General features: G+C 44.3%; 1 protein-coding gene and 1 long non-coding RNA gene across 6 annotated transcripts in view; both read left to right on the top strand.

The window, feature by feature from the left end:
• Positions 1-24140, top strand: part of LOC147009341 (galactose-3-O-sulfotransferase 2-like) — a 91290-nt gene that overhangs the window by 50360 nt on the left and 16790 nt on the right. For 4 of the 5 annotated variants that reach the window (XM_085862018.1, XM_085862017.1, XM_085862020.1 and 1 more), the window contains 4 exons: positions 7701-7832; positions 14868-14938; positions 15164-15504; positions 20272-20649. In XM_085862018.1, the coding sequence (XP_085718144.1) occupies positions 7701-7832; positions 14868-14938; positions 15164-15504; positions 20272-20649 (922 nt within the window). The remainder of the gene's footprint in view (positions 1-7700; positions 7833-14867; positions 14939-15163; positions 15505-20271; positions 20650-24140) is intronic. The other variant, XM_085862021.1, reaches the window with a different exon arrangement.
• On the top strand, positions 20656-23247 carry LOC147009342 (uncharacterized). The gene is made up of 3 exons (XR_015052873.1): positions 20656-22650; positions 22870-22948; positions 23036-23247. It is a non-coding gene; the product is annotated as an uncharacterized LOC147009342 (long non-coding RNA).

Below are 24140 nucleotides of genomic sequence, written 5' to 3'. Positions count from 1 at the left end.
TTACGATCGAGTTTCCTTCGGCTCGAGACTAGTTTATGACCAAGCTTCCTTGGCTCAGGTTGATTTACGATCGGGCTTCTCTTGGCTCAAGGTTTTTACAAGGGTAATAAAAGCCAGTTGCTCAGCCGTGTCACAAGGAAAGAGACTACATGCTTTGGCTTTTAACACAGCCGAGAACTGCAGCTGTTAAGAGTGCTCTATAATGAATGCCTTTGGCTCTTTCTTTTACTTTTGATTGTTAAAAAGTAATTCTGCTAACAAATGGCTATTCTCAGCTTGGGAGAGATGCAATCTCTCAACAGTGGGTACTTCATATCACTTTGACCACCTGACTCTGTACGATGTATTTGGTTATTGTTGAATTGATCCGTCTGGGTCCAAATCTCCCTGGGAGATAACCCTCCGAGTGTGCACATTAATTATGATTGGCTGTAGTGACTGAAAGAGCTCGTTGAGTGACCCTCGACGGTTCTTCATGGAGAAGCTCATCTTCCAAATTTCAGTGTCTTTTTCAGCAACAGGATTCATGCTTGGGTTCTGGACTCTTCCTAGCTCCTCTGCTTCTTTGCCTTCTTCCGATAAAGTGCAGAGACCTTCGAAGAGTATTATTGCACTGACTTCTTCCAATAAAGATAGTGGTCATGTGATTATGGAGAAGTTTGTCCTCATCAAGAGAAACGTCTTGCCCTGTCCATGTATGAATTGTTTGTGTGAGATAAGAAGCCTCAAGTGTTGCAATGCAAGGACACAGGCGGTCTGATTTTGAGATGGCTACATCAAGGCATCCCATCCACTTGTTGTCCTTTGTGGAACAGCGTGTGGCTGCGATGACGCATGCTTGGTGCAGGGTCTGATTGAATGATTCGGAGGTGGACCGTCAAGTTTGCAAAGCTCTGCATCAGTGTGTCAGTGCATTACGTCAGGTGTCATGATGTGAATTTTCGACCAAGCAGGAAGCTGTCAAGGATTTGACACACTCTCAAAACCAGGATGAGTTGTTGTCCACGTTTGTTGATGAAAGAGATACCGACAACATCAGGTGGGTCTCCAGTGGAGTGCGGGGAACATTGTGGAGTGTGTCGCAGTGGTGACGATTGGGAATGTCGTACTTAACAGAAGCATCCATATCAAGGGCATGGAAATGACAGTCGATGACATACTTGAGTTCATAACACGTGGGACTGTCCGCAAGTGCAACGCGTGTGGAGACCCTCACGGATGCTGCGTGAACATTGATGCACTCTCGGGTGAGAGCAGGTCGTTCCTGCATCGGACGAGGGAGTTCAATTAGGTGGGATGAGAAGAGTGCAGCTTGGAATTTCTTAAAGCTGCCACGTGACTCATCCAACCGTTTTATGTGACATTGAGATTTACATCCTTCCGCAACATAGAAATGGAAGAGGAATGAAGCACATGACGGAGTTCTCGTGTAAACATCTCGTAGATGCCAATAATTGACCTCCAATGCTTTTTGGAGGTGAACAAGATTTTTAAAAGCGGCAATATGGTGACGTCTGCCTGGAAGATGGTGTTGGCAGCAGATACGCAGAGATGAAGGACTCTCTGATTGTGGAGTTCTGCAACTCATGTGTGCCCTCCAGAGTAGATTGTCATTGGCAAGCTTCACCATGACGCCTTCCTGCAAGAGTTCATGAAGGACACGAAGTGTTAACTCTTTGAGTCCTGTTTCCGATCCAAGCATATCCAGGTATACACCATGGAAAGGAGTGTCAACTCCACAGGACGTCATGGACTTGTAAGGCAGAGGGATCTTGTGCAAAGCCTGAGTGAGGTTTGTAGTGAAGATTTGTTGTTTCTGACCAATTTTCTCAACATCAGGCTTGAGTGATGGGTGAGGCTTGCTGCCATGGCCTATTTATGCGAACGCTGCGACCATGCAGAAATCACCTCTGCGTTTCTTGACCAGGAATGATAGATTGAGACACCTGGAAAGGTGGGTTGAAGATGTTGTCGTAGTTGGGTGTTATGGGTTCAAGCAGAGGCATGTACTGTAGATGGGAGCTTGGAGTCTGGTGGTGCATGAGTTATGTAGAAATGTAGTCAGAAGTTTCATCAGATGAAGCAAGCATAAAGGTAAGATGGATTTGACGGAAATGCTCATTTCAGACGAGGACTCGCAGCTTGTTTGACACGTTGGGGGATATTCCCTGAAATTCTGGAGATTGTTGGGTTTAGATCAAAGTTAGGATGTTTTTGATAACCACGTGATGGAGTCTTGAATTGCAAATGTTTCCATCGATACCATTTTACCTGGTAGGGTGAATTTGATGAAATCACCAGGCCGTACTGTGATGGCTTTCGGAGGAGCATGCGGCAATTGGGCACGTTGTATCATTCAATTCTCGTCGGAGGACTTTGTGTTAGAGCTGCGAACGTTGGTAGATCCATCTCCAGTGGTGTCCTGATAATTGAGCAGGCCATATTGAGATGTCATTGAGCTCCATATACCAGTTAACAACTCCACATCAAAATTATCCACAGCAAAGCCTTTGAAGAGAGAGTCTTTATCACTGACGACATGATGGGGGTCTCGCCAATGACTTTAATGGAAGAAGAGCCATCAGCTTGATGGGTTGATTGGGAACTTTCCTTTAGTTTGGGATCTAGAACTTTGGCAGTCGAAGCCCTCATCATGTTGCCAGCGAAGCCACTGTCAATGGTGACATGAAAGATGTTATGGTCACATATAATGTCTATGTTTGGTAACTGATGCACTACTACTCGCTTTCCTGTCAATTCCCTACGTTCGTCAACTATCGCATCACATTAATCACCGACAGCTTTTCAGTTGAAGTTGACTCATCTCCACTTGCTTGGAATATTGCCGAGGTCTCACGAACATAACCTCACCATGATTATTTAATTACTTATTTGGAATGTCTGTCTGAATTCTAAAACACGTGACAATATTTATTTTGTAACTGTTTTGGAAATGTACCCTGGGGGAGAGCATACATGGACACGTAGGAGAGCCGAGGATGAGTTATTTCATTAGTTTATGTGTCGGTAGACCTTTGTCCATTGTCTAAGGGTTTGGTGGGACGTGGGTTGAGGTTAGTTTGTGCATCTCCGGTGAGATGTCACGCCAAACCCTGCTTCCCCGTGCCACTTTCAATCCACCATTGGTCTGTTCGTATGCCTGGTGTTGGCTTGATGGTTTGGGTGCCAGGCTTTGGATCCTTGCGTCCTGAGTTCAAATCCCGCTCAGCTGTTGAATTAATACCAGGTGGGGTTCACTCGGCCTGTCATCTTTCCGAGGTCGGCAAAATTAGTGCCAGCATGCTGGTATACTGTGTCGGAGTGGCGACCCGTCCAGGATTGTACCCACGAGCCAAGGAGACTGCTTAAGCAGCACCAACGCTCTGCACACAGAATCACCATTCCACTGCCCATCTTCTCTCATATTTCCCCCCCCACCTCCCCCTCTACGTATATTTGTTACGGCATAGTCCCATTGGGTTGTGTGAGGTTAGGGAAGGAGTCGATCCCATGCTCCGTTTTCTTTCGGTCAGTTCTTCTTGTCTCTTCTTCCCAGATTGAATGATGCCCATGTATCTTTTGTCTAAGGCCTAAGTCACATTTGCTATATGGCGGCCGTACGCCCTCTGAATTGACAGAAACGTGCGGCGACCGCAGAGTTTCTGCGGTGGCCTCAGGATGGCCCTATGCCGTTTGGCTATATTTTACAGACCGTAAGGTCACTGTGGAATTATAACGCGGAGTTATAACTTTTTTCATTTCTACGTTCGCCATAGCAATTCGACAAGCCGAAACAAAAGAAATGGTAAAAAAAATAAAAATTAACCCATTCATTACCGTCCGTCTGGCCGCATGTTCGCCTTAGGGCCCCCTGCGGTCGCCTTGCGGGCACCTTGTATCTGCCTTGAAAATTCTATGGCCGTCGTAGGGCCCCTTTAAGGTCACCGTGCGACATCAAATCAAAGACCGTACGGCAACCTCACGTTTTCGGTCTCCACAATTTATAAGACCTCAGGCCTAAGTCACATTTGCTCTACGGCGAGGATACGGCGGCCGTACGCCCTCTGAATTGACAGAAACGTGTGGCGACCGCAGAGTTTCTGAGGTGGCCTCAGGGTGGCCCTACGCCATATGGCTATATTTTACAGGCCGTAAGGTCGCCGTGGAATTATAACGCGGAGTTATAACTTTTTTCATTTCTACGTTCACCATAGCAATTCGACAAGCCGAAAAAAAAAAACTGGTTAAAAAAAAAAAATTAACCCTTTCGTTACCGTCCGTCTGGCCACACGTTTGCCTTAGGGCCCCCCTGCGGTCCCTCTGCGGTCGCCTTGCGGGCACCTTGCGTCTGCCTTGAAAATTCTATGGCCGCCACAGGAACGCCCTAAGGTCACTGTGCGACATCAAATCAAAAAACGTACGGCAACCCCACGTTTTCGGTCTCCACTATTTATAAATACGCCATGCAGCTCCCCAAAAAATAAAAACATATGTGACTGCTACATTGTGTTACCGTGGAAATACTGCGGCTGCCGTATAATTGCAAATGCCCGTAGATTTTGGAGACCCCACGGCCGCCGTGGCAAATGTGACTTAGGCCTAAATACGATTGTCGATTAATACGTGTTAGGGTTAAGTCTGCTGTTCTGTTCCTTTTGCCTGTTAATACTCGCTTTAATGATTGCTTGCTTGTGTGTGAGTAAATAACTAGATTGTTGGTTGTCCTTTCCTCCAAATGTCCCAGCACAATCCGCATGTATTGTTATCAGGGGAAGTTGTACCCCATCGATTGGCTCGACACGCTAGCCAGTGCGTACTTGGCAGCTCTGACCAGTGTGTATCGAGGTCACGAGCCCCCCTTGATCTTGCCAATCCAATGGAAAGGTAACACATGAAGTAGTGAGAACGGATTGGCGGTACCAATCGGCAACCATGGTTGACGAGCAACCCACCGGGGCTGTGGCGTCAACTGCGGCTGGTGGCTTCAGGGCTGGACGTTCGGGAGAAACTCGAGCACTTCCGCTCGTGGCGAACTTCAAACCCCGGGCCATAACAGTATCAAGAGCCGAATGCAAGCAAGGTCAAGGCATTGCCCACCTGACACGACTAGTTTGATAGGAAAAACACACATGTGGCAAACAAGTGGGCAACTCCAACGTTGTGTGACCATTCAACTGCTGAAAACTGGATTCAACTGCGACATGCAGGTCATCGGTGATGGTGTAGAATAAGCCGCACAAAGTTGAAGTTGGAAGCACCGTACCCTCATCAAAAGGGAGACGGTCTCACCCATATTATAAATCTGAAGAGTCCAATGACATATCTGACGTACGTCATTGCTCTTGCTGTGGAACTACAGTTTGGTTGGGAAAGCAGCTCTTTTTCGACTCGTTGACCATTGTGTGCACGTGCGACCCAATGTGTCCAACACGACGGTGCAAAGGGAGTGCACTTACCTTTGGGCTGTCTTGTCTCGGTTAGATTCTCGACCCAGATCTGAATGGTCTGATTTGTGCTTCAGAGGCAGGGCATAGAATCACAAGGTGTGCCACACCTCGGATGGACGTTTTAAGCTGGGTGTCCCATCTGCTACCATTAGTTGGTAGCCATCAAATATAGCACGTGTCTTTTGCAAGCTGGTGAGTTATCAACGGTACCGAAGCCAAATTCGAATTTCTACCCAAATCGGCTCCAGGTGAACGTTGGGCCTGGCCAGCTCGTTTGTGAAAGACTTTGACCAAACCTTCCCCAAGGCCGACCATATAAGAAGGTAGGAAAGTTGTACATTTGATGCTGCGTTTGTTCCAGAGTTTTCTTTTGTATGCAGAGTCGACGCTCGTGAAGGAGTGGGAACAAAGAACAAAGAAGGACATAAAATGAAAAGGATGACAGAAATAGGCCGGGGGTGGGAGAGGGGGAAGGAAACACCAATAGCAGGATAGAGAGACAAAATGGATGCAGACATGGAGGAATAATGGACGTGGGGACGAATGAGAGCAAGGGGAGGACAAAAGGTGAACAAATTGGCAAAACTGGAGAAGAAGCAGAAATGGAACAAATTAAACTTGTAACAGGAGTCCAAAACCATCCTTTACCATGTTGGGGAACGTCGGCCAAGACCTTCTTTTTTGTTTTCCTTATGCCCTCACTTGTTCACCTTCATTCGTTTACGCCGCAACCACTTGAGCGTTTGACACGAACCTTTCAACATAGGAGCTCCTTCCCGTGGAGAATATTTTAACAAAGTTGCAAAATGATTGCATGGAACATGTGGCCGGCGTTACAAAATCCTATTCTCTGCATCCATGGGTTGCAGGATGTTTCACGCAGCAGGAATGAAATCATTGAAGAGGGGGGGGCAGGGGGAAACGTCGGAAGAGGTGGATTTGGGGAGGATTGATGAGGGTAGAAAATATCATGGGTATTGTGGAAGAAATTCAGTTCTTCTCTTCAGAGTCTGAGACCATTTATTAACAGCAAGAAACAACAACAAAGAATATCAAACACGCCCATGGGAAAGAAGGAGAGACGGGACAAGCAATATCAAACACGATCCTCTTTCTGCTCAAAATGCACAAAGCAATCCCCTTTATACTATTTTGGACAATAAAAGACAGGGGAGGGAGAGACATCTGGCAAGGACAAATGAAGGGGAGGGCTGACAAGCATGAAGTATTGTGAACAACAGTTCAGCCTTGAGGAGAGGGTGATAACAGGGTTCGGACAAAACACATAGACAGGGTGGAATACTTTCTGCTCGACAATGAGGCGCCAGCAAGGTGTTCTCTTCAGCACCTGAGCAATTTCATTTAAACTTTGGAGATACCAGTGTTGGTTACATGTATTTCAGTGAGTTAAAGCACATAAGATTTAGTAAGATACAATTCTATTTTGCTTGTGTTCAACTACAAACAACAAGAGAATACAACTAAGAATACATGAATATAATTATTTTTTCTTCCACATCATGAATGGGGATGGTGGTGAACATCTGACTTGAAAGCATGGACGGTGGAAGACGATTCATGGGAGGAGTGGATTTGGTCATGTTTTGTGACTGGCTAATTTGCGGTTAAGCTTGCAGTTTTTACCTCCGTCACCGAAGGGGGACGGAGGTTACATTATCACCCCTGTCTGTCTGTTTGTCTATCTGTAAGCAGAATACCACCAAAAAGGTGTGGACGGATTCGGACAAAACTTGGTGGACAGGTTGGGTGTGTGCCAAGGACAAATTGACGCGATTTCGATGGTGATCCGATCTGGATACGATGAGTTTTTAAAGTGATTCCTCAAGAGGGCCATAAACGATACACGGTATGGCATGATATATTAAAAACCTGTGGACGAGTTATGACAAAATTTGGTGGATGAGTTGTTTCGGTGTCGAGAACAAGCGGATTCGATTTTGATTCAGGTTCAAATCCAGACCCGGACAATCAGTGGGATACAAAACAAATTTCAGCCTGACAGAAGTATACACTCTACTGAGTACTGTTCTAGTTCCCTATAGAACTACGGTGATTAGGGGGTACTAAGGTGCATGGAGCCATAATTGGGGCTCATCAATGGGGGCTTTTGGGATTATTTCCCCAAAATGATAACCAGTATTGTTAATTATTGTGTAAAAAAATTATTAATGTGGATTAATTTCCAAGTTTGAAACCTGAAGTTTATTTTTACTCTTGTTTATTTGTTTACAGCTGTGTGTTGTTGAAGTGTGCTGGCCAACTTTGTACTGCCATGCGGATTTGTCGTCGTCATCACTGCCTGATCATTGTGGCCTTTGGTGCCACCATTCTTACCTTCATAGCACTCTACCATGACCTCACAAGGTGTGGATATTTGGTTTAAAGTTTGCTGAGACTTGTATTGCTTTTTCATCTGCAGTTCATAATTGGTGACCTTGATTGGTGATGCTTTTATTTTTCATACGAGGTGAGTTCAAAAAGTATCCAACCTTAATTTTTAGTGCGTAAACAAATGAATCTAGGGAGGCGTGGTTTTGGTGCACGTATGTAGGCGATCCTAATTCGTATGCGTGAATATTTTCCCACCTACAGAAGCTGTCAGTCGCCGACAGACCGCCGATGAGTGAGGAAGTGTAAGTGAGCGCCGTCGGATTTTTGTTTTTGACAAAATGACGGATCACTGTAGTCTCATCGCCAGTGATCACTGTGTTGAAGAAGTTGGGATCGCTGTTCACAATCTCGAGCATGTCCTGTGTGATCTCCAAACGGAGTTGCTTCTGCTCGATCGTTCGCAGCTTTGGCACGAACTTCGCTGAGATTCTCCTTAAGCCCAAATCCTCAGTCACAATGGAATGAACGGATCCAATGCTGACGCCCGCCTCGTCTGCAAGTTCTCTGATCATGAATCGACAATCCTGCAGCAGCAGGATCTTCAATTGGTCAATGACGATCTCATTTCGGGATGTTGAGGGCCTACCAGAACGTGCTTCACTTTCCACTGTTGTGCGACCATCTTTGAAGCGGTTGTACCACTCTTTTATCTGTGTGGTGCCCATTGCTTCGTTCCAGAAGGCCTGTTGAATCTTGCGGATAATTTCCACTTGGGAATCGCCAAGCTTTACACAAAATTTGATGCAGTAGCGTTGTTCAAGTTTTTCCGTCATTTTGTCAAAAACGAAAATCCGACGGCGCTCACTTACACTTCCTCACTCATCGGCGGTCTGTCGACGACTGACAGCTTCTCCAGGCAAGAAAATATTCACGCATACGGATTAGGATCGCCTACATACGTGCACCAAACCACGCCTCCCTAGCTTCATTTGTTTACGCACGAAAAATTAAGTTTGGATACTTTTTGAACACACCTCGTATTTCCATTTAAAAACCAAGCGTGAACCAAATTTTCATTGGTCTTCAAGGCCTTGTGACGTACCCGTCGACTGCACTGCTTGAACATTAGCTTTCCTTGCAAGCCCAGATGTGCTTGGGCCAGCGCGGGGATTATACATTCCTTGTTATTATTGCAAAATTATACTACTATTCTAATTATTGTTAATATTATGAGAATGGATTAATATATGCTTTGTTACAATGTTGTAATTCTTTTTGTTATTTCTTTTTAAATTAGATGTTTTCATTATCTGCTCTGTACACCTTAACATGGCGTGCATTTGAAACATGGGAATTCTAATAGACTTTTTGTCGTGAATTCGCCGAATCAACTCAGGAGATCATGACGGTCATTTTGTTGTATCACATTCCACATCAGAACGCTCCAGTAGAACTCCACAAAAATCCATGCCACACACACACACGCACACCTCATCTATTTGTAGTACATGAACACTTGGGATCGAAAGGAAGCCACTTGTTTTAAATCGATATTTTGCGATCCAGAAGGGATCATCGAAATACATGACACCACAATACCCCAACGGAACAGTTTTCATTACTATATCCTTGGAGAGAAATCGGGGGCAGTTGGATATTATGATTTTGATGGCTGTGCTACCAAGCGGTGAAATCTTTATAAATAAATCGGGATCGACAGTCAAACCTTGTTTAAAAACTTGGGGAACAAGTCTCGTCTGGAAAATGAAATTACAATGCGTGCATTCATCCGCGAAGTGGCAACTGCCTTCTCAATGGCAATCCACCAGGAATACCTCTGGCTACGGCTTCTCCTCCACTCCCACCTCATGTTTATATATGTGCTGCACCGTCCACCAAACAGTGATGACTCCATTTACACCTCACTATCCGAAAACATGGACCAACTTATATCCTCTCATCCGAACTCTCTCGTTCTCATATGTGGTGACTTCTATTGTCATCATTGTAGTTGGCTGGCTGGGTGTGCTCTGGCTTTCAAAAGGAATTAGCCACTGTGGCTAATCCAGGTTTAGAATGATTAGCCACAGGAGAAAGGAAATAGCCACATTTTATTCAAAAGTTTTTTTTTTTAGCGATATGAAATAATAAGTTAATTTTAAGGCAGATGTGTGAGTTTGATGGGTGAGGTTGGTTGGATTGTTCAGATTGGTTGGATGAGTGAGTTTGACATGTGAGATTGGTTGAATGAACGACCAGGGGAGGTGGTGATTGTGAGGGATGGTGGTGGTGGTGGTGATGGTGTGTGTGTGTGTGTATGGGGGCGGGGGGTATGATCATTGTGCCTTTAGTAGGTGGTAGTGGGGGATGGGGGTGGTTGTGGACCAGGATTTGACCAATCTCATGCCAGTCAAACTCGCTCATCCAACCAATCTCACACATCAACTTCACCCATCAAACTCACTCATCCAAACAAACTCTCTCATCCAAACAAACTCGTCCTACTACAGGTACTACTACTGATTGTGTCAAAACTCACCTGGCAACCACTAACCCAACGAAGCATGTAGCGCCGAATCATGCCAAATCATTCCGGAAAAAAATTTTATTTCAAAAAAATTAAAATTACATTTTGAGATGAGAATCATGGTAATCATGCGTAATTTCGGTCGATTTTTATTTTTTTTACTAGAAACGAGTTTAAAACTACTAAAGATCTAAAAACCCTAAATGGAGTTCTTTCAACCCCTCTTCTTGTCCAGGCTTGAGTTCCTCAAGGTAGCGTTCTGGGTCCTGTTCTTTTTCATGTTTTTCATCAATGATCTCTCCGATCTCTGGAAAATAGTCTTTATCTCTTTTCTGATGACTCCACCCTCTGTCTTAACATCTGTCATCCCTCAGACGGCAAACCACAGCTTCTTCGCTCTCTTCAGATCTGGATAAAATCACAAACTGGTCCAACACGTGGAACATGTCTTTCAATCCTGAAAAATCTCACACTCTCACTATGTCTCTCCCCGAAAGGACCGTCTGGCAACCCCTCTCCCTCTCCCCCTCCCCCCTCATCTACTTTCTCAAAAATTGTCTGGAAGAATTCCTTTCTTTCAAGCTTCTGGGTCTCACTATCTGCCATGATCTTTCCTGGGAAAGCCACATTTCAAACCTCGCCTCCAAAGCTAGTTGTCGACTGAGCATCCTCCGTCGTGCAAAATCCTTCCTCGGCCCACCTGAGCTCCTGACCATCTACAAAGCTTTCGTCCGCAGCCTGATAGAGTACTGCTCTCCCCTCTGGGCCGGGGCTCCTGCCTCTCACCTTTTTTGGCTTCACGCTGTGGAAACCAAGGCATTTAGGATCATTGGTATCTCCCGCGATGAGGTTGAGTCTTTGGGCCTCTCACTCTTTCACCGCAGGCAGGTCGGTGGTCTTTCTGTCTTCTACCGTCTCCTCTCTGGGCTCGCCCCCTCCTGCTCTGTCTGCGATGTGTCCCCACCATATTTCCGCAGGACGCTCAAGGTCCTCCGCCAACAATATAGAGATATAGTTATCAGGATTAAAAGACATTCCAAGTGTGTGACCAGCTTGTGATGCTATCAAGGTCTGGAGAGAGGGAAGAGGCTGCTGCCTGCCTATCTGAAGGAGGAAAAATGATACAGCAGACGGTGGAGTCATTAACAAAGAGAGTCAGAGAGATCATTGATGAAGATCAGGAATAGAACTGGGCCCAGAACATTGCCTTGGTACACACCACCTTGACAGGAAGAGGAGATGAAAGGATTCCGTTGAGAGCCACACGTTGGCTACGGGAGTACAAGAAGTCAGAAACTCAAGATAGGAGTTTGCCTTGGATGCCATCGGCAGAAAGTTTGGAGGGTAGGGCGGGATGCCAGACTGTTACGAATACTCGAGATATGTTGAGAGAGACGGCCCTGATCTCATGACTGACATTAAGGGCCTCCATCCATTGTTGGGAGAGTGGAAGCACTATGTCCAATGTGGAGTGACATGGTCTGAATCCAAATTGATGATCTAAGAAGAGGTTGTTGGAGAAAAGGAAGGATTTTATGTCAACTGCGATGATGGATTCCTGACATTGTTGATGATTGGAAATACGGTGATAGGTCTGCAGTTAATGGGATCCATTTTTGCACCTTTTTACCCTCGCCAGAGGAGCGGGTATTGTATTTGGGTCCATCTGTCTGTTTGTTTGTCCGCACAGAACTTTCGTGTTTTTATTTGCAACCGCTTATCAGATCGAGACTTGATTTTCACCATTGGTGCGAATACTCGTGTGGAATGCTTTAATAATTGTGATGTCATCGGTCACGTGGTGTGGCAGCCATATTGGAAAAATGGAAAAATCTTTGGACCTTTGTATCTCTGAAACTGCACCAAGGAAAAAATAGAAACTTGGCCCGTGGCAAGTACTCTTCATGGGGAATGAGTGTGATTTTTTTTTATGACATCATGGGTGCCCTCATTATGACATCATAATTGAATATGTAGAACACCACATCCGATCAGTATGAAAACTTTTGAGGGTCATCGAGGGATAAAATGGTCCATAGAAAGAAAAAAATTCATGCCATCATCGGTCACGTGATTTTTTTTGATTTTTTTTAAACCTTCAAAAATATTCTTTTCTGAAGTGGCTGAACAAATCGAGGCGAAAGTTTACACGTATGACCCCCTGTCCATGAGGAACAAAAGGTTCACACACATGATATTGTTACGGCTGTGGAAATTTGCAATACACCATAAAGGGTCCTCAGGTGAGATATATCAATGTTCATGTGTAGTTAGCCCACACCTGTTGTTTAGAGGGAATATGGGTGATTCATCCGGGCTGCGACGCTTTGAGTTAGCCATTTTTCTTTGTCTATCGTTATTTTGGACCATTAAGCCGCCAACAACTCAAACACCACCACCTTCGCCTCTTTACCTCCACAACTCCATCCCGCAAACATCGCTTCACCGCCATTCCCAAACGACGCCCGCCAACCACCAAACCACCACAGCAAACCCCCCACCACCTTCGCCTTTCTCCTTCCACAACCATCGACCCCACCACCAGTCAACACCGAACGTCGTATTGTCCGAAGCCGTTCGGTGATTGCCGCCGAACGCAGCAAGCCGCGAGTGCAATGGATTCTTTACGGGAGAGAAATTCGGATCAGGGGAGGTTCACGCCCCTTTTCCTCCGTCCAATGGGCGAGCGTCGGGCGGTGTGGCCCCGCCTCCAAGCACGATGAATGTGGATTCCTTACGGGAGAGAAATTCGGATCAGGGGAGGTTCACGCCCCTTTTCCTCCGTCCAATTGGCGAGCGTCGGGCGGTGTGGCCCCGCCTCCAAGCACGATGTATGTGATGAATTCCTCTCAGGAAGGAATTCGGATCAAAAGAGGCTCACGCCCCTTTTTGCCACACCAATGGCTGAACAGAGGGTGGCGTGGCCCCGCCTCCAATCGCGTTTTGATCCTAAAATCTCCATACAGGCTCCTCCCCCGGTCTATAAAAGACGCGAGTCTGTGTGGAACTCGTGGTTGTCGTGCGGGGGTCGCTTTTCCCATGGTTGGCATGATCGCATGCCGGACGGGCCGAAATTCGTAACAATATCATAGGTCACATGGTTGGCAGCCATATTGGATTTACCCTAAAACCTACAAAAATACACCACTCAAAAGAAGTTCTGGAGATCGTCTGCAATCTCTGATTGCTCTTTTTCTTGTTATATGATGAAGCGATGTTCGCTGATTTCCAAGCAGATGGAAGATGACGTCGGGCAAATGATAGGGTGGTTATTGTTGTTTCGTATGGAGCCTGTGGCTGCAGGTTGCATCATTCTTGGAAGCGTGGCTGTGCCATTGATGCAGTGCCCCTGTTACCAGTAAGCCGGTACTCATTTGCTGACCTCAGAAGGATAACAGGCTGAGTCAACCACCTGGTGTTATTTTAATCGCATGACAGGGGCTCAGACTGAAGTCACTAAGATCTCATGCCAGCCACCTTACCCGTTAAACCAACACCAAGCATAATGATAGGGTGACCAGAGCAGAAAGAGGATATACAACAGCAGCACAGCAGATTGATAGCTATCCAGTCCATTTGCAGAATTAGTCTAGGGTTGCCAGAAACTTTGTCAGGTTTAAAAGACACAGAGTCCAAAATAATTTCAGTGAGACTTGGTAGTCTGTGTACAGAGAGCGAGTGGTTGGGGATACAACATTTGGGAGCGAACATAGAATTGAGGCATTTGGCCTTCTCACGAGCAGAGTGGGTTGTGGTGCTATTTGAAGAGAGGGAAGCGATGGATGGGGAACAGACGCTCAGACGGGCTGAATACGGCACCACTAGGTTTTAGAGGAGGGAGACTTTGTGGAGGGATCTGAGATGACCTTCTGTTGGACTTACTGTCCAGGAAAAGAGGGCAGGTAAATTGTTTGAAAGCAAACCTCTTCTTTCGTACGCATGGAGAGGATGCCCCCCAGTGGACCAGCGGCAAAGGGATAGGTACGCTAACTGCCGATTGGATGAAGCCCTCCATTTCTCTTTCTCTCTTTCTTTCAATGGATGACATTTGGGCACAACGAAGGTTGTGGACCAAATTGATGAGTACGGTATCATTGATGATGATTCAGAAGAGGACTGAGCCCAGAACACCCTTGGCAGGGAGATTGAAGAGTCAAAACCACGATGATGGACGGTACCCAGATTATTATCCGGATTGCCAGTGATTAAGTTGAACGAATTATTTACCTCGTTCCTGTAATTGGTGATGTATCTCTCATTAAACTCTTTTTTTGTATTCATGGTAAATCTTCTATCTCTCTCTCTCTCTCTCTCTCTCTCTCTCTCTCTCTCTCTCTCTCTCTCTCTCTCTCTCTCTCTCTCTCTCTCTCTCTCTGTGTCTCTGTGTCTCTGTCTCTGTCTCTCTTGTTCCATCTTTCTTTCCCAACTGATGGTATTTTTGGTCATTTTATCACATGCTCGTTAAGCAAAAGGAATTCTTCAGATGTCACTTTTCTCTTTCTCTCTCCCGTTGTCTTCCATGAAACTAAATGTATTTCTAGTGAGCTGGTGGGTGGTCCACAACACATGGCTGCTGACTCGGTGTCTGTCATCCTGGGAAACGAGAGTCAAGGTATGGTGGTGGTTTGGATAAATATGTTCCACAGTATCACGTGGATTGTGGGGACGAGAAACGCAACACAAGACGAAAACAACTTTTTGGATCGTTCTATGTGTGGACCATTGGTACATAGGGGTAATTAATTAACCACATAATAAATCCATTATGGGGTTTTTGATTAAGTTAATTATCAAGCAAAGTGAGACAAGGGATATATGATGTCGCTGTAACTTCCAGGGAAAGGCAGCACCATCAACACCACTTCTCTCAGAGGACATGGAATGAATCACCTCGTATTGCAGTCAAAAATCCCAGCGGGGCAGAAGATAACCAAGGTCTGGCCAGAGAAATGCAAAGCACGCCATCACATAATGTTTCTGAAGACGCACAAGACAGCAGGGAGTACGGTTCTGAATGTACTTTACCGCTACGGCGACCACTGGAACCTCAGCTTTGCATTGCCAGTCCATTATCAATTTGGATACCCTTCGTTATTCCGGGCAACCTGGGTCAAAGGTCATGATACTGGCCAGCGCTTTGACTTGATGTGCAACCACATGCGGTTCCGACTTTCTGAGGTGAGACTTCCTGTTTCCCCAACCACAAAATGATGGATTATCCCGAGTGTAGAGAGTAAATTTGCTTCGACCTGTAATGTTTTGACTCCTCTTTATTTCCTGTCGATGTTTCGTCGATTATCATGATCACATCGAAACACAAGAGCAACCGCAACACCATAATATATATATATATATACCATGGCCTGCAAAAGTATTCTCCCCCTACTACTGATGCCACATTTAGATGAATTACGAATTATGTAGAAACAATCTTTCTACATGAGCTTTTTCCGTTATACCTGAAGATATCAAACTAAATGTTAGAGTAGTTGAAGGAGGTTACATGTCAGGAATATCTGTAAAAAACATGTACATATCAAAATTCACTGGTTGTAAAAGTATTCAGCCCCTTCGGTGAGTACTTGGTGGAAGCTCCTTTTGCAGCAATGACTGCTGTGAGTATTTTGGGGTTGGCCTCTACCAGCTTTACACAGTGAGATGGTGAAATGTTTTCCCATTCTTCATGTGAAAATAGCTCTAGTTCCACAAAGTTTGATGGGGATCGTCGATGGACTGCAATCTTCAAGTCTTGCCATCAATGTTCAATTGGGTTCAAGTCAGGACTTTGACAGGGCCGCTTAAAAACATTTATTTTCTTCCTGTTCAGCCACTCCAGTGTGGCTTTAGCTTTGTGCTTCAGATCATTGTCCTGCTGGAATGTGAATCTCCTATCCAGTTTCAGATTCATGGCTGACTCGAGCAGGTTTTTTTATCAAGGATTCTCCTGTACTTTGCACCGTCCTTCGTCCCTTCTATCCCAACAACCTTGCCAGTCCCTGCGTATGTAAAGCAGCTCCATAACATGATGCTGACACCACCATGCTTGACAGTAGGGATGGTGTTGACTGGGTGATGCGCAGTGTTAGGCTTGCGCCAGACATACCGCTTTGAATTTAAACCAAAAAGTTCAATTTTTGTCTTGTCGGACCACAAAACCTTTTCTACCTGCCTGCAGTGTCATTAAGATGCTTTTTCATAATCTTCATACAAGCTGTTAGATCCGTCTTTTCCACGAATGGCTTCTTAGTCCGGGGGCCAGGAGGGCCCACCATGCAACCCCCCCCCCAGCATTCATTGGGACTACTATTTCATTACTTATGTAAGACTACTATTATGTAGCTGGTGAAATTTTTTAAACATGTTCCCAAAGAATAAAGTGTCACGGGAAAAACAATACCGGCTCTAAATCAGTAGAAATTGCATTCGATCAGGGGGTGGGAAATTGGAAAATGAAAACGCTTCACTTTTTCCCCTCCAGGGTGTCTTCTTTGTCAATATTTTAAATGAACAAGTTGATTTACTAATTTCAGCCTCGAGAAGAGATTTATAAGCACTTGTTTATGATGTTAGTCTCACAAGGGACAAATATCATGGGGAATCTCTAACGCCTAAGATAACACTTATTTCCACAATCCAATCTGCTAATAATGTCCTTTCCCTGCATTCCCACGGTGAAATATAATGTCCCAGCACTCCATTATCACAAATTACACTTTTACTGTTTTAGTCCTCATCAGAGGAGCTGTCTGTATCACTATCTGCAGCAAATTCCTGTTCTCCTCTTTCATCATCAGATTCCTCCAGTTCTGTTGCATCTCTCTCCAGCGCATCAATTAGTTTTTGTGGTAAGATAATTTCATCTGCACACCAGAGTGGTTCTCCATCCTCTTTCTATCCACGTCCTTCCCAGGGTTTGGGGATCTCACATGTGGCAACATTTGTCATTTTCCATATTCTTATCTGATAAATTTGCTCGAGCAACATGTTTACTCAAGCATGCCCTACTCGGAGGCAATCTAGCCAGGTCAATGGAACTGGATGTTAGACTGTCAACTGAAATATCCCCATCACACTTTGACTTGAACATCAAGTGCCGCACTTCATCTGCGCTCTCCGATTTGGATTTCCCATGCAGTGCACGGGTGAACTTTTCACATCCGATCAGAAGATCATCATCAACATTCCAGTCATCTCCCAAATGCTTCAGGACATCACAGTGTGCAGGAGATTTCAGTAACACCTTGAGAGGTTTAATCTTTCCAATACCCCTGAAAGAGCTGACTGAATCACACCGGTGAATGCATGTAGCGCCAGCATATCCTCACACATTTGCTCTGTCTCGTGTTTTGAGAGATTTGTAATTTAATAAGGCACTTCTTGTTGCCATGACCTGTATCAAAGAGGATAGTAATGTCTATTTTCCTGGCATGATACAGCAAGATCCAGAATATGTCACTGTCCGGACTCCTGACCCTTGCATACTGGTATCCTTGTTCTGCAGCATAGATACAGTAGAGAACAACCATACTGTCTGTTTCTTCTTGGTTTGACCTCAAATCAGGAATGTGTTCTTCCTTGGCAATATCGAAGGCTTCTCCATTCTTAATCAAAAGTACTCTCCGATCATCTTGTACTAATCCTGACCAACAGGTGTGCATTAGCCCAATTAGCTGTTCCTTGTTTTCTTCGTTGCACAAGAAAGCCTTCCAATCACGGGGTTTCGTAGTGCTCGCTCCTTTCACTAAGAGTTTCTCTGTAATACCTCTCCGCTTTCGTTCAAGAGCCTTCACAGAATTTGTACTGCACATTTCAGTACTGACTATGACATCATTATACTTCTTTGTCTGATTGTACAACTTTGCACAAATCTGTTTGAATGTATCAGGTATTTCTTTCAAGTAGTAGAACAGTGGCATTTCCATCTTCTATTGTGAGTACACCAGCATTTGGAAGTTTTTTTCATCCATTACTCCCTTTGTGACAAATGGAAATCCTACTGCCTTGTTTGTCTTTGCGAGGTAACCGTCAGCGGTACCTATGCAGTATGGCACGGGTGTGAGACAGAATTTCATTCCCTCTGCCATGTTGACTGTGATGTCTTGTGATTTCATGAGAAGCTTGGTAACAATGTTACCCATGTGCTTGTATTCAACTAATTTGCTCTGAGAAGACGTAAGTTTAACCTTTTTTTTTTTTGCACTGGCCATCGTCTTCAAATTGATTTTCTTAATTGGCTCAAAGAAGTTAACTTTTTTCTTCTTTAGTCTTAGCTCCACAAAATTGGACCTTCCTCTGGCCCCCTTGCTTCTCAGTTGTAGGGAGATCAGATTCAATGTCAGCTAATCCTGCAGCACCTGAGGATATGTTATAGAGTCTGCTTCTGTCAATTGAAGAATCAAATGGGTCGAGGAAGTTGGAAAAGGCCTCTGTTGTTTTGTTAACATAATGATGACTTCTTGTCATCTCGGCTTTCGATACATCTCTATGTTCATCTGATGAATATGTGTGCATGTCTGCCATTGCAAATGTTGCAGCCAAGTATTGGGACCGCTCATGTGTGGTGAGAACCCATCTCTGGTAAGCTACATTGTTCCTTGTAATACCAGAGATACCAGCACCAGGTGTAGGGTGCATAATGCATCATTAAATCACAGGGAACTCTCACTATTTAAAAATAAAAACTAACATTTTTCTCTTATAGAATGCAGTATGTGGGTGATTTCAATAATAGGTTTAATTGTGGCTTATTATCAGTTAAAAAATGTATCTTTAGCTGATAAATCTCTTCCAGAGGCTGAAATTATGAGTAAACCAACTTGTTCATTTAAAATATTGACAAAGATAACACCCTGGAGGGAAAAAGTGACACGTTTTCATTCTCCAATTTCCCACCCCCCTATCGAATGCAATTTCTACTGCTTTCAGGTGGTATTGTTTTTCCCCCAAAAAACCGTTGATTGTGACATTTTCTTCTTTGGGTACATGTTTTAAAATTTCACCAGCTACATAATAAGCAAGAAAATGGCGGTCCCAATGAATGCTGAGGGGGGTGCATGGTGGGTCCTCCTGGCCCCCGGACTATCTTTTTTGCCACCTGTCCATTAGAGGCAAGCATTGTGAAGGGAATGGGATATTGTTGATTGATGAACACTGACCTTCATCTCGGAAATAGAGCCTTGCAGATATTTCAGTCATTGTTGGATTTACAGTGACATCCTGAACCAGTTTCCTGCTTGCCCAGCTGCTGAGTTTGGGTAGGCGACCTGATCTGGGTAAAGTCTAGATAGTATGATACGTCCTTCACTTCTGATTGATGGATTTCACCGTACTCAAAGGGATAACGAGTGACTTTAAAATCTTCTTCTAACCCTCTCCTAAATGGTGTTTCTCCACCACTTTATGTCTGACTTCTTTGGAAAGCTCTTTGGTCTTCATGTTTAGAGGCATGTTTGCCTAAAACTCCATGGAAAAAGTGGAGAGTTAATTTTTATTTTTAATTTAAGTCACTGATTACATACAGGTGAAACCTCTGACATTTATTTTGTAACCTTTCAAACAAATAATTTCCTCCTAAAGTGATTTAGGGTTAATTAGGCAAAGGGGTTGAATACTTATGTCGCTGAGAATCATCTGATTTTCTCTGTTAATCTAACTTATTCACATTTATCTGCATTTTTTAGTATTAACAAATTGGAGTAGTTCATGAAGATTATATATATTAAGTTTTATTTGAAAGCATCGTGAAATAAACTCAGGTGGCATCAAAATGTGAAAACTTTGGAGGGAAGTGAATACTTTTGCAGACACTGTATATATGAAGTCTGCTTAACGACAAGAATTTGATATTTTTGCATAACCATTGTGATAAAAGAATACCATAACTGTGATTATCATGCCAAGTCTCATTTATAAGAGTTTATCCTCAATGCTTGGTTTTTGTGGCAGGTCAAAAAGGTCATGCACCCAGACACATTCTTCTTTACCATTTTAAGGCACCCTGTGGAAGTAGCAGCTTCAGCCTTTTCATATTACAAATCTACAGCTTCGGCATTCCGCAACGTCAGCTCGCTCGACTCCTTCATGCAGAATCCTCTACATTTTTTCCATCCGGGTGCCCAAGGGAATAATTATGCCCGGAACCTCATGTGGTTTGACCTTGGGCTGGATCCACACAAAAAGCCAACGCAAACTGAACTCCAGAAGATTTTCACCAGCCTCGACAACATCTTTGGCATAGTCCTCTTGGCAGACTATTTTGATGAGTCGATGGTGTTGCTCCGGCATGCCCTTTGCTGGCCCTTGGACGATGTTGTCACCTTTAAGGTTTGTTTGATGGAAAGAGAGAAAATAATTGAAGGGATTGAAAAAAAAAATGATTGAACCCTTTAAACCCTGAGCTCCTTGGAGTTTTGGCTCCCCCACCCTGGGCTCCCTGGAGAAAAATCTAGCCGCTCGGGAATATGGAGGTTTAAATATTGGCCGGTAACCTGGCCGCTCAGGTATATGTAGGTTTGAATAGCGACTGGTAAACCGGCTGCAGGAGTCGATGGAGGTTTGAATAGCGGCTGGTAAAACGGCCGCTAGGGTTCAAAGGGTTAATCATAAGGTAAAAAGATGTGATTTCTGCCCACGGGACAGGAGACGAGATTATGGACTTGTAAGGTTTTTTTTCTTTTCACAAACACTATTATTTGCACTGCCTTTATATACACGGATCAATTTTAATTTTACTCATAAACAAAGGAAAACACAGCCAACACACAAATATTACCATAGGCTTTGGTAAATGTAACATGGTCTGGGTGTTTCAAGTAAGTTGGATTGCCATGTAACAGGGACCTGTCAGAGTAACTCGTTTTGTTTTGTGTCACACTCAGGAGGCAGCATACATAATTTAAAGACAGGATAGTCAGGGTAATATTGTATGTGTAAACAGCTCTTGTTTGTAGGCAGGGTCAGGTGAGGACTTCCCATCACTCCCATCACAAAAGGTACATGGCTCACACGTGTGTGAAAAGGCCATCATGATCTGTCTGGCCAGTGTGTGCCAGTCATGCTGGCATAATGCACTATAGGGCCGGAAGCAATGGATTTACTTTTATTGGGGCCACCCCATGGCTGGGACGGCTTGAAGGATGACTGCTCAGTAAGACAAAAGGAAGCAAAGAGTAAGGACACACCAGAGCTCCTGGCTTGGAGAAGGAGTAGAAAGTAGATGATAAATGGGGTTTCTGGGACACCATTCAAATGAATGGGGAGGGGGGCGGGGAAAAAACTTTCTGATCCAACCCCCAAAAGCCCAAAATAGGAGACTGATTTTCCTCCCCACCTATCCCCTTCCCTCCCATACAAGCAAATGTAAAATTGAGACTGATTTTCTCCCCACCTATCCCCTTCCCTCCCATGCAAGCAAATGAAAAATTGAGACTATGAAAGATTGAGACTTACTGATGAAAGCACTTCTTCCCCCCAACATAATCACAGTCCTTTTATATTTTCATTCCACTCAAAGAGTGAACAAACGAATATTTGTCCATGTTCTACATTAGGGAATAACTTAATTTTCTTATAACATTCATTTCCATCGAGTATATTGACTTTATCTCTTCAAGCACGAAGGAAAGGGAAGTTCACTATCTCTCCTTCGGTTCTGTAAAATGGGGAAGTGCCTTTAAGAGCACAGTCGTACTGTGAAAATGAGGAAGTATTCTGTGCCCATGTCTCTCATGGTTATATCTTAAATCATCAGAACACTAACAGAACAAAGTTCAGCTAAAAGCAAGCAAAAAGAGCTTTTAAACGTAAGTTTTCTCAAAATCATTCAAAGCAAGCTGTTTCATTTTCGTGTTAAAATGAGTCAGTCTGGACTCAGCCAAGCTGCCTCGCCCGAACCAAACCCAAAAAAATTCCGAAGTCATTTCCTATGTGGGACACACCCTGAAAAACCCATTGTTGTGTAATCTCCTATGACGTCATCAACAGGAGGCTATTTATTGCTTCGTATGCTCGGGCTTCGTATGTTTTGTTTAGAGAATGGATTGTGCAGATAATTTCTCCAAACTTGCGGATCAATGGTTTTCACAAGATGACAGGTGAGATCCTTAACCCAATTCATTGTTTGTTGTTTTATACAGAATCAAATCACTATACAACCAATAATTATTGTGTGTCTTTTTCTAACAGGTTGTCCCCAATAAGAACATCATTGATAACTGATCTCGAACAGGAGGCCTTTGAATTACATGACGAGTGGCTAAAAATGAATGACTTCCTTGAAGACATTCGATCGTTCAGAAGAGAATTGAATGACATTTTTGTTGGCTGGTGAGAAATTATCCCTCTGTCTCTCTGTGTGTCTTTATGTCTCTGTCTCTCTCGCTCTGTCTTTATCTCTGCCTCCGTGTGTGTGTGTGTACGTGTGCGCGCGCACGCATGCGTGTGTATTTGTGGTTGTGCATGTGTGTGTGTGTATCTGTCTCTGTCTCTGTCTCTGTCTCTATCTCTGTCTTTGACTCATTATTATTATTATTTTTTATTTTTCAGTTTAAACACCTGTCTGGATGAACCAAACACACAACTTAATCTTCCAGAGGAATCTGACACGACACTCTATCTTCTGGAGGTAAATGTTATGTTTATTATTTTATTCATATCATTATATAATCATCTTAATATACCCTAATTGTTCTTCACTCTTTGTTTTGAACAGAATATGTTGATCGAGTTTCAAAACCAAAACAAATCATCAGACTACTGCGAAAGAAGATTTTGTTCAATGTTATTACTTTTGTTTAATTATAAATACTTTCCTTATAATTATCTGATTTTGAATTACAAGAAAAGAATAAAGGAGATGTCAAAGGGGGTGGGGGGTAGGTGTGCTCCCCCAAGGACCCACCACCCGCTCATCCCTCTCCCCTCCCCTCCCTGTTTGTGTGTGGGGTGGGATGGTGGGTCAAAGGTGGGGGTGCACAGGGGGGTGGGGCTTGTGTGGGTGGGGCTTGGGTGGGTGGAGCTTGTGTGGATGTGGCTTGTGTGGATGGAGCAATTTTTTAAAAATTAAATAAACATGTGTGTGGGAACGAATAAACTAATCACTAATTATGTGGATATGGTGGATGTGGCTTATGAGGGTGGGGTTTGCATGAATGTGGCTAATGTGGGTGGGGATTGTGTGGATGTGGCTTGTGTGGATGCGGCTTGTGTGGTTGTGGCTTTTGTGGGTGGGGTTTGTGTGGGTGGGGCTTGTTTGGATGGAGTCCAAAAGGGGCGGAGTTAAAAAGGGGGCGGTTCAAAAAAATGTTTTCAATTTATCTTTGTCTTTTGTCATTCATACCGGGCGTAGTGGCGTGCGCCTGTAATTCGGCTACTCGGAGGCTTGGGTTGGAGGATCGCTTGAGGACGGGTGCTCTGTGCTGGGCCACGCTATGAGAGGGTGTAGGGCAGCCCGGAATCATGGCGAAACCCAATCCTTATCCCTGTGTCGTAAGAGGCGACCAGGGTTGCGTCAGGAAGGGCATCCAGCGTAAAACCTGTGCCAAATTAGTATACGGATCATAACGGATGATCCGCTGTGGCGACCCCTAACGGGAGCAGCCGAAAGACGAACAACAACTTTGTCTTTTGTCATTCCTGTGAATAAAATGAACCTAAAATCTCTTTCCCCTTTAAATCACATAATTTGTAAGTCCAAGGAACTGGACCGACGACATCAATAATTTAAAAAAGTTCATTTGTCCATCGCTTGGTATTGTTGTGGGGCCGGGTCTCGGTGGCGAGCACGACCGCTAGAGGGAGCAGTAGAGTCAGCTCCA

This window comes from Eptatretus burgeri, chromosome 17 (genome assembly GCF_056783735.1).
Source record: "Eptatretus burgeri isolate ZD-2024b chromosome 17, Ebu_testis_v1, whole genome shotgun sequence".
Classification (NCBI taxonomy): domain Eukaryota; kingdom Metazoa; phylum Chordata; class Myxini; order Myxiniformes; family Myxinidae; genus Eptatretus; species Eptatretus burgeri.
Note: the sequence above shows the minus strand (reverse complement) of the source record. Positions and strands in the feature narration are given on the sequence as shown.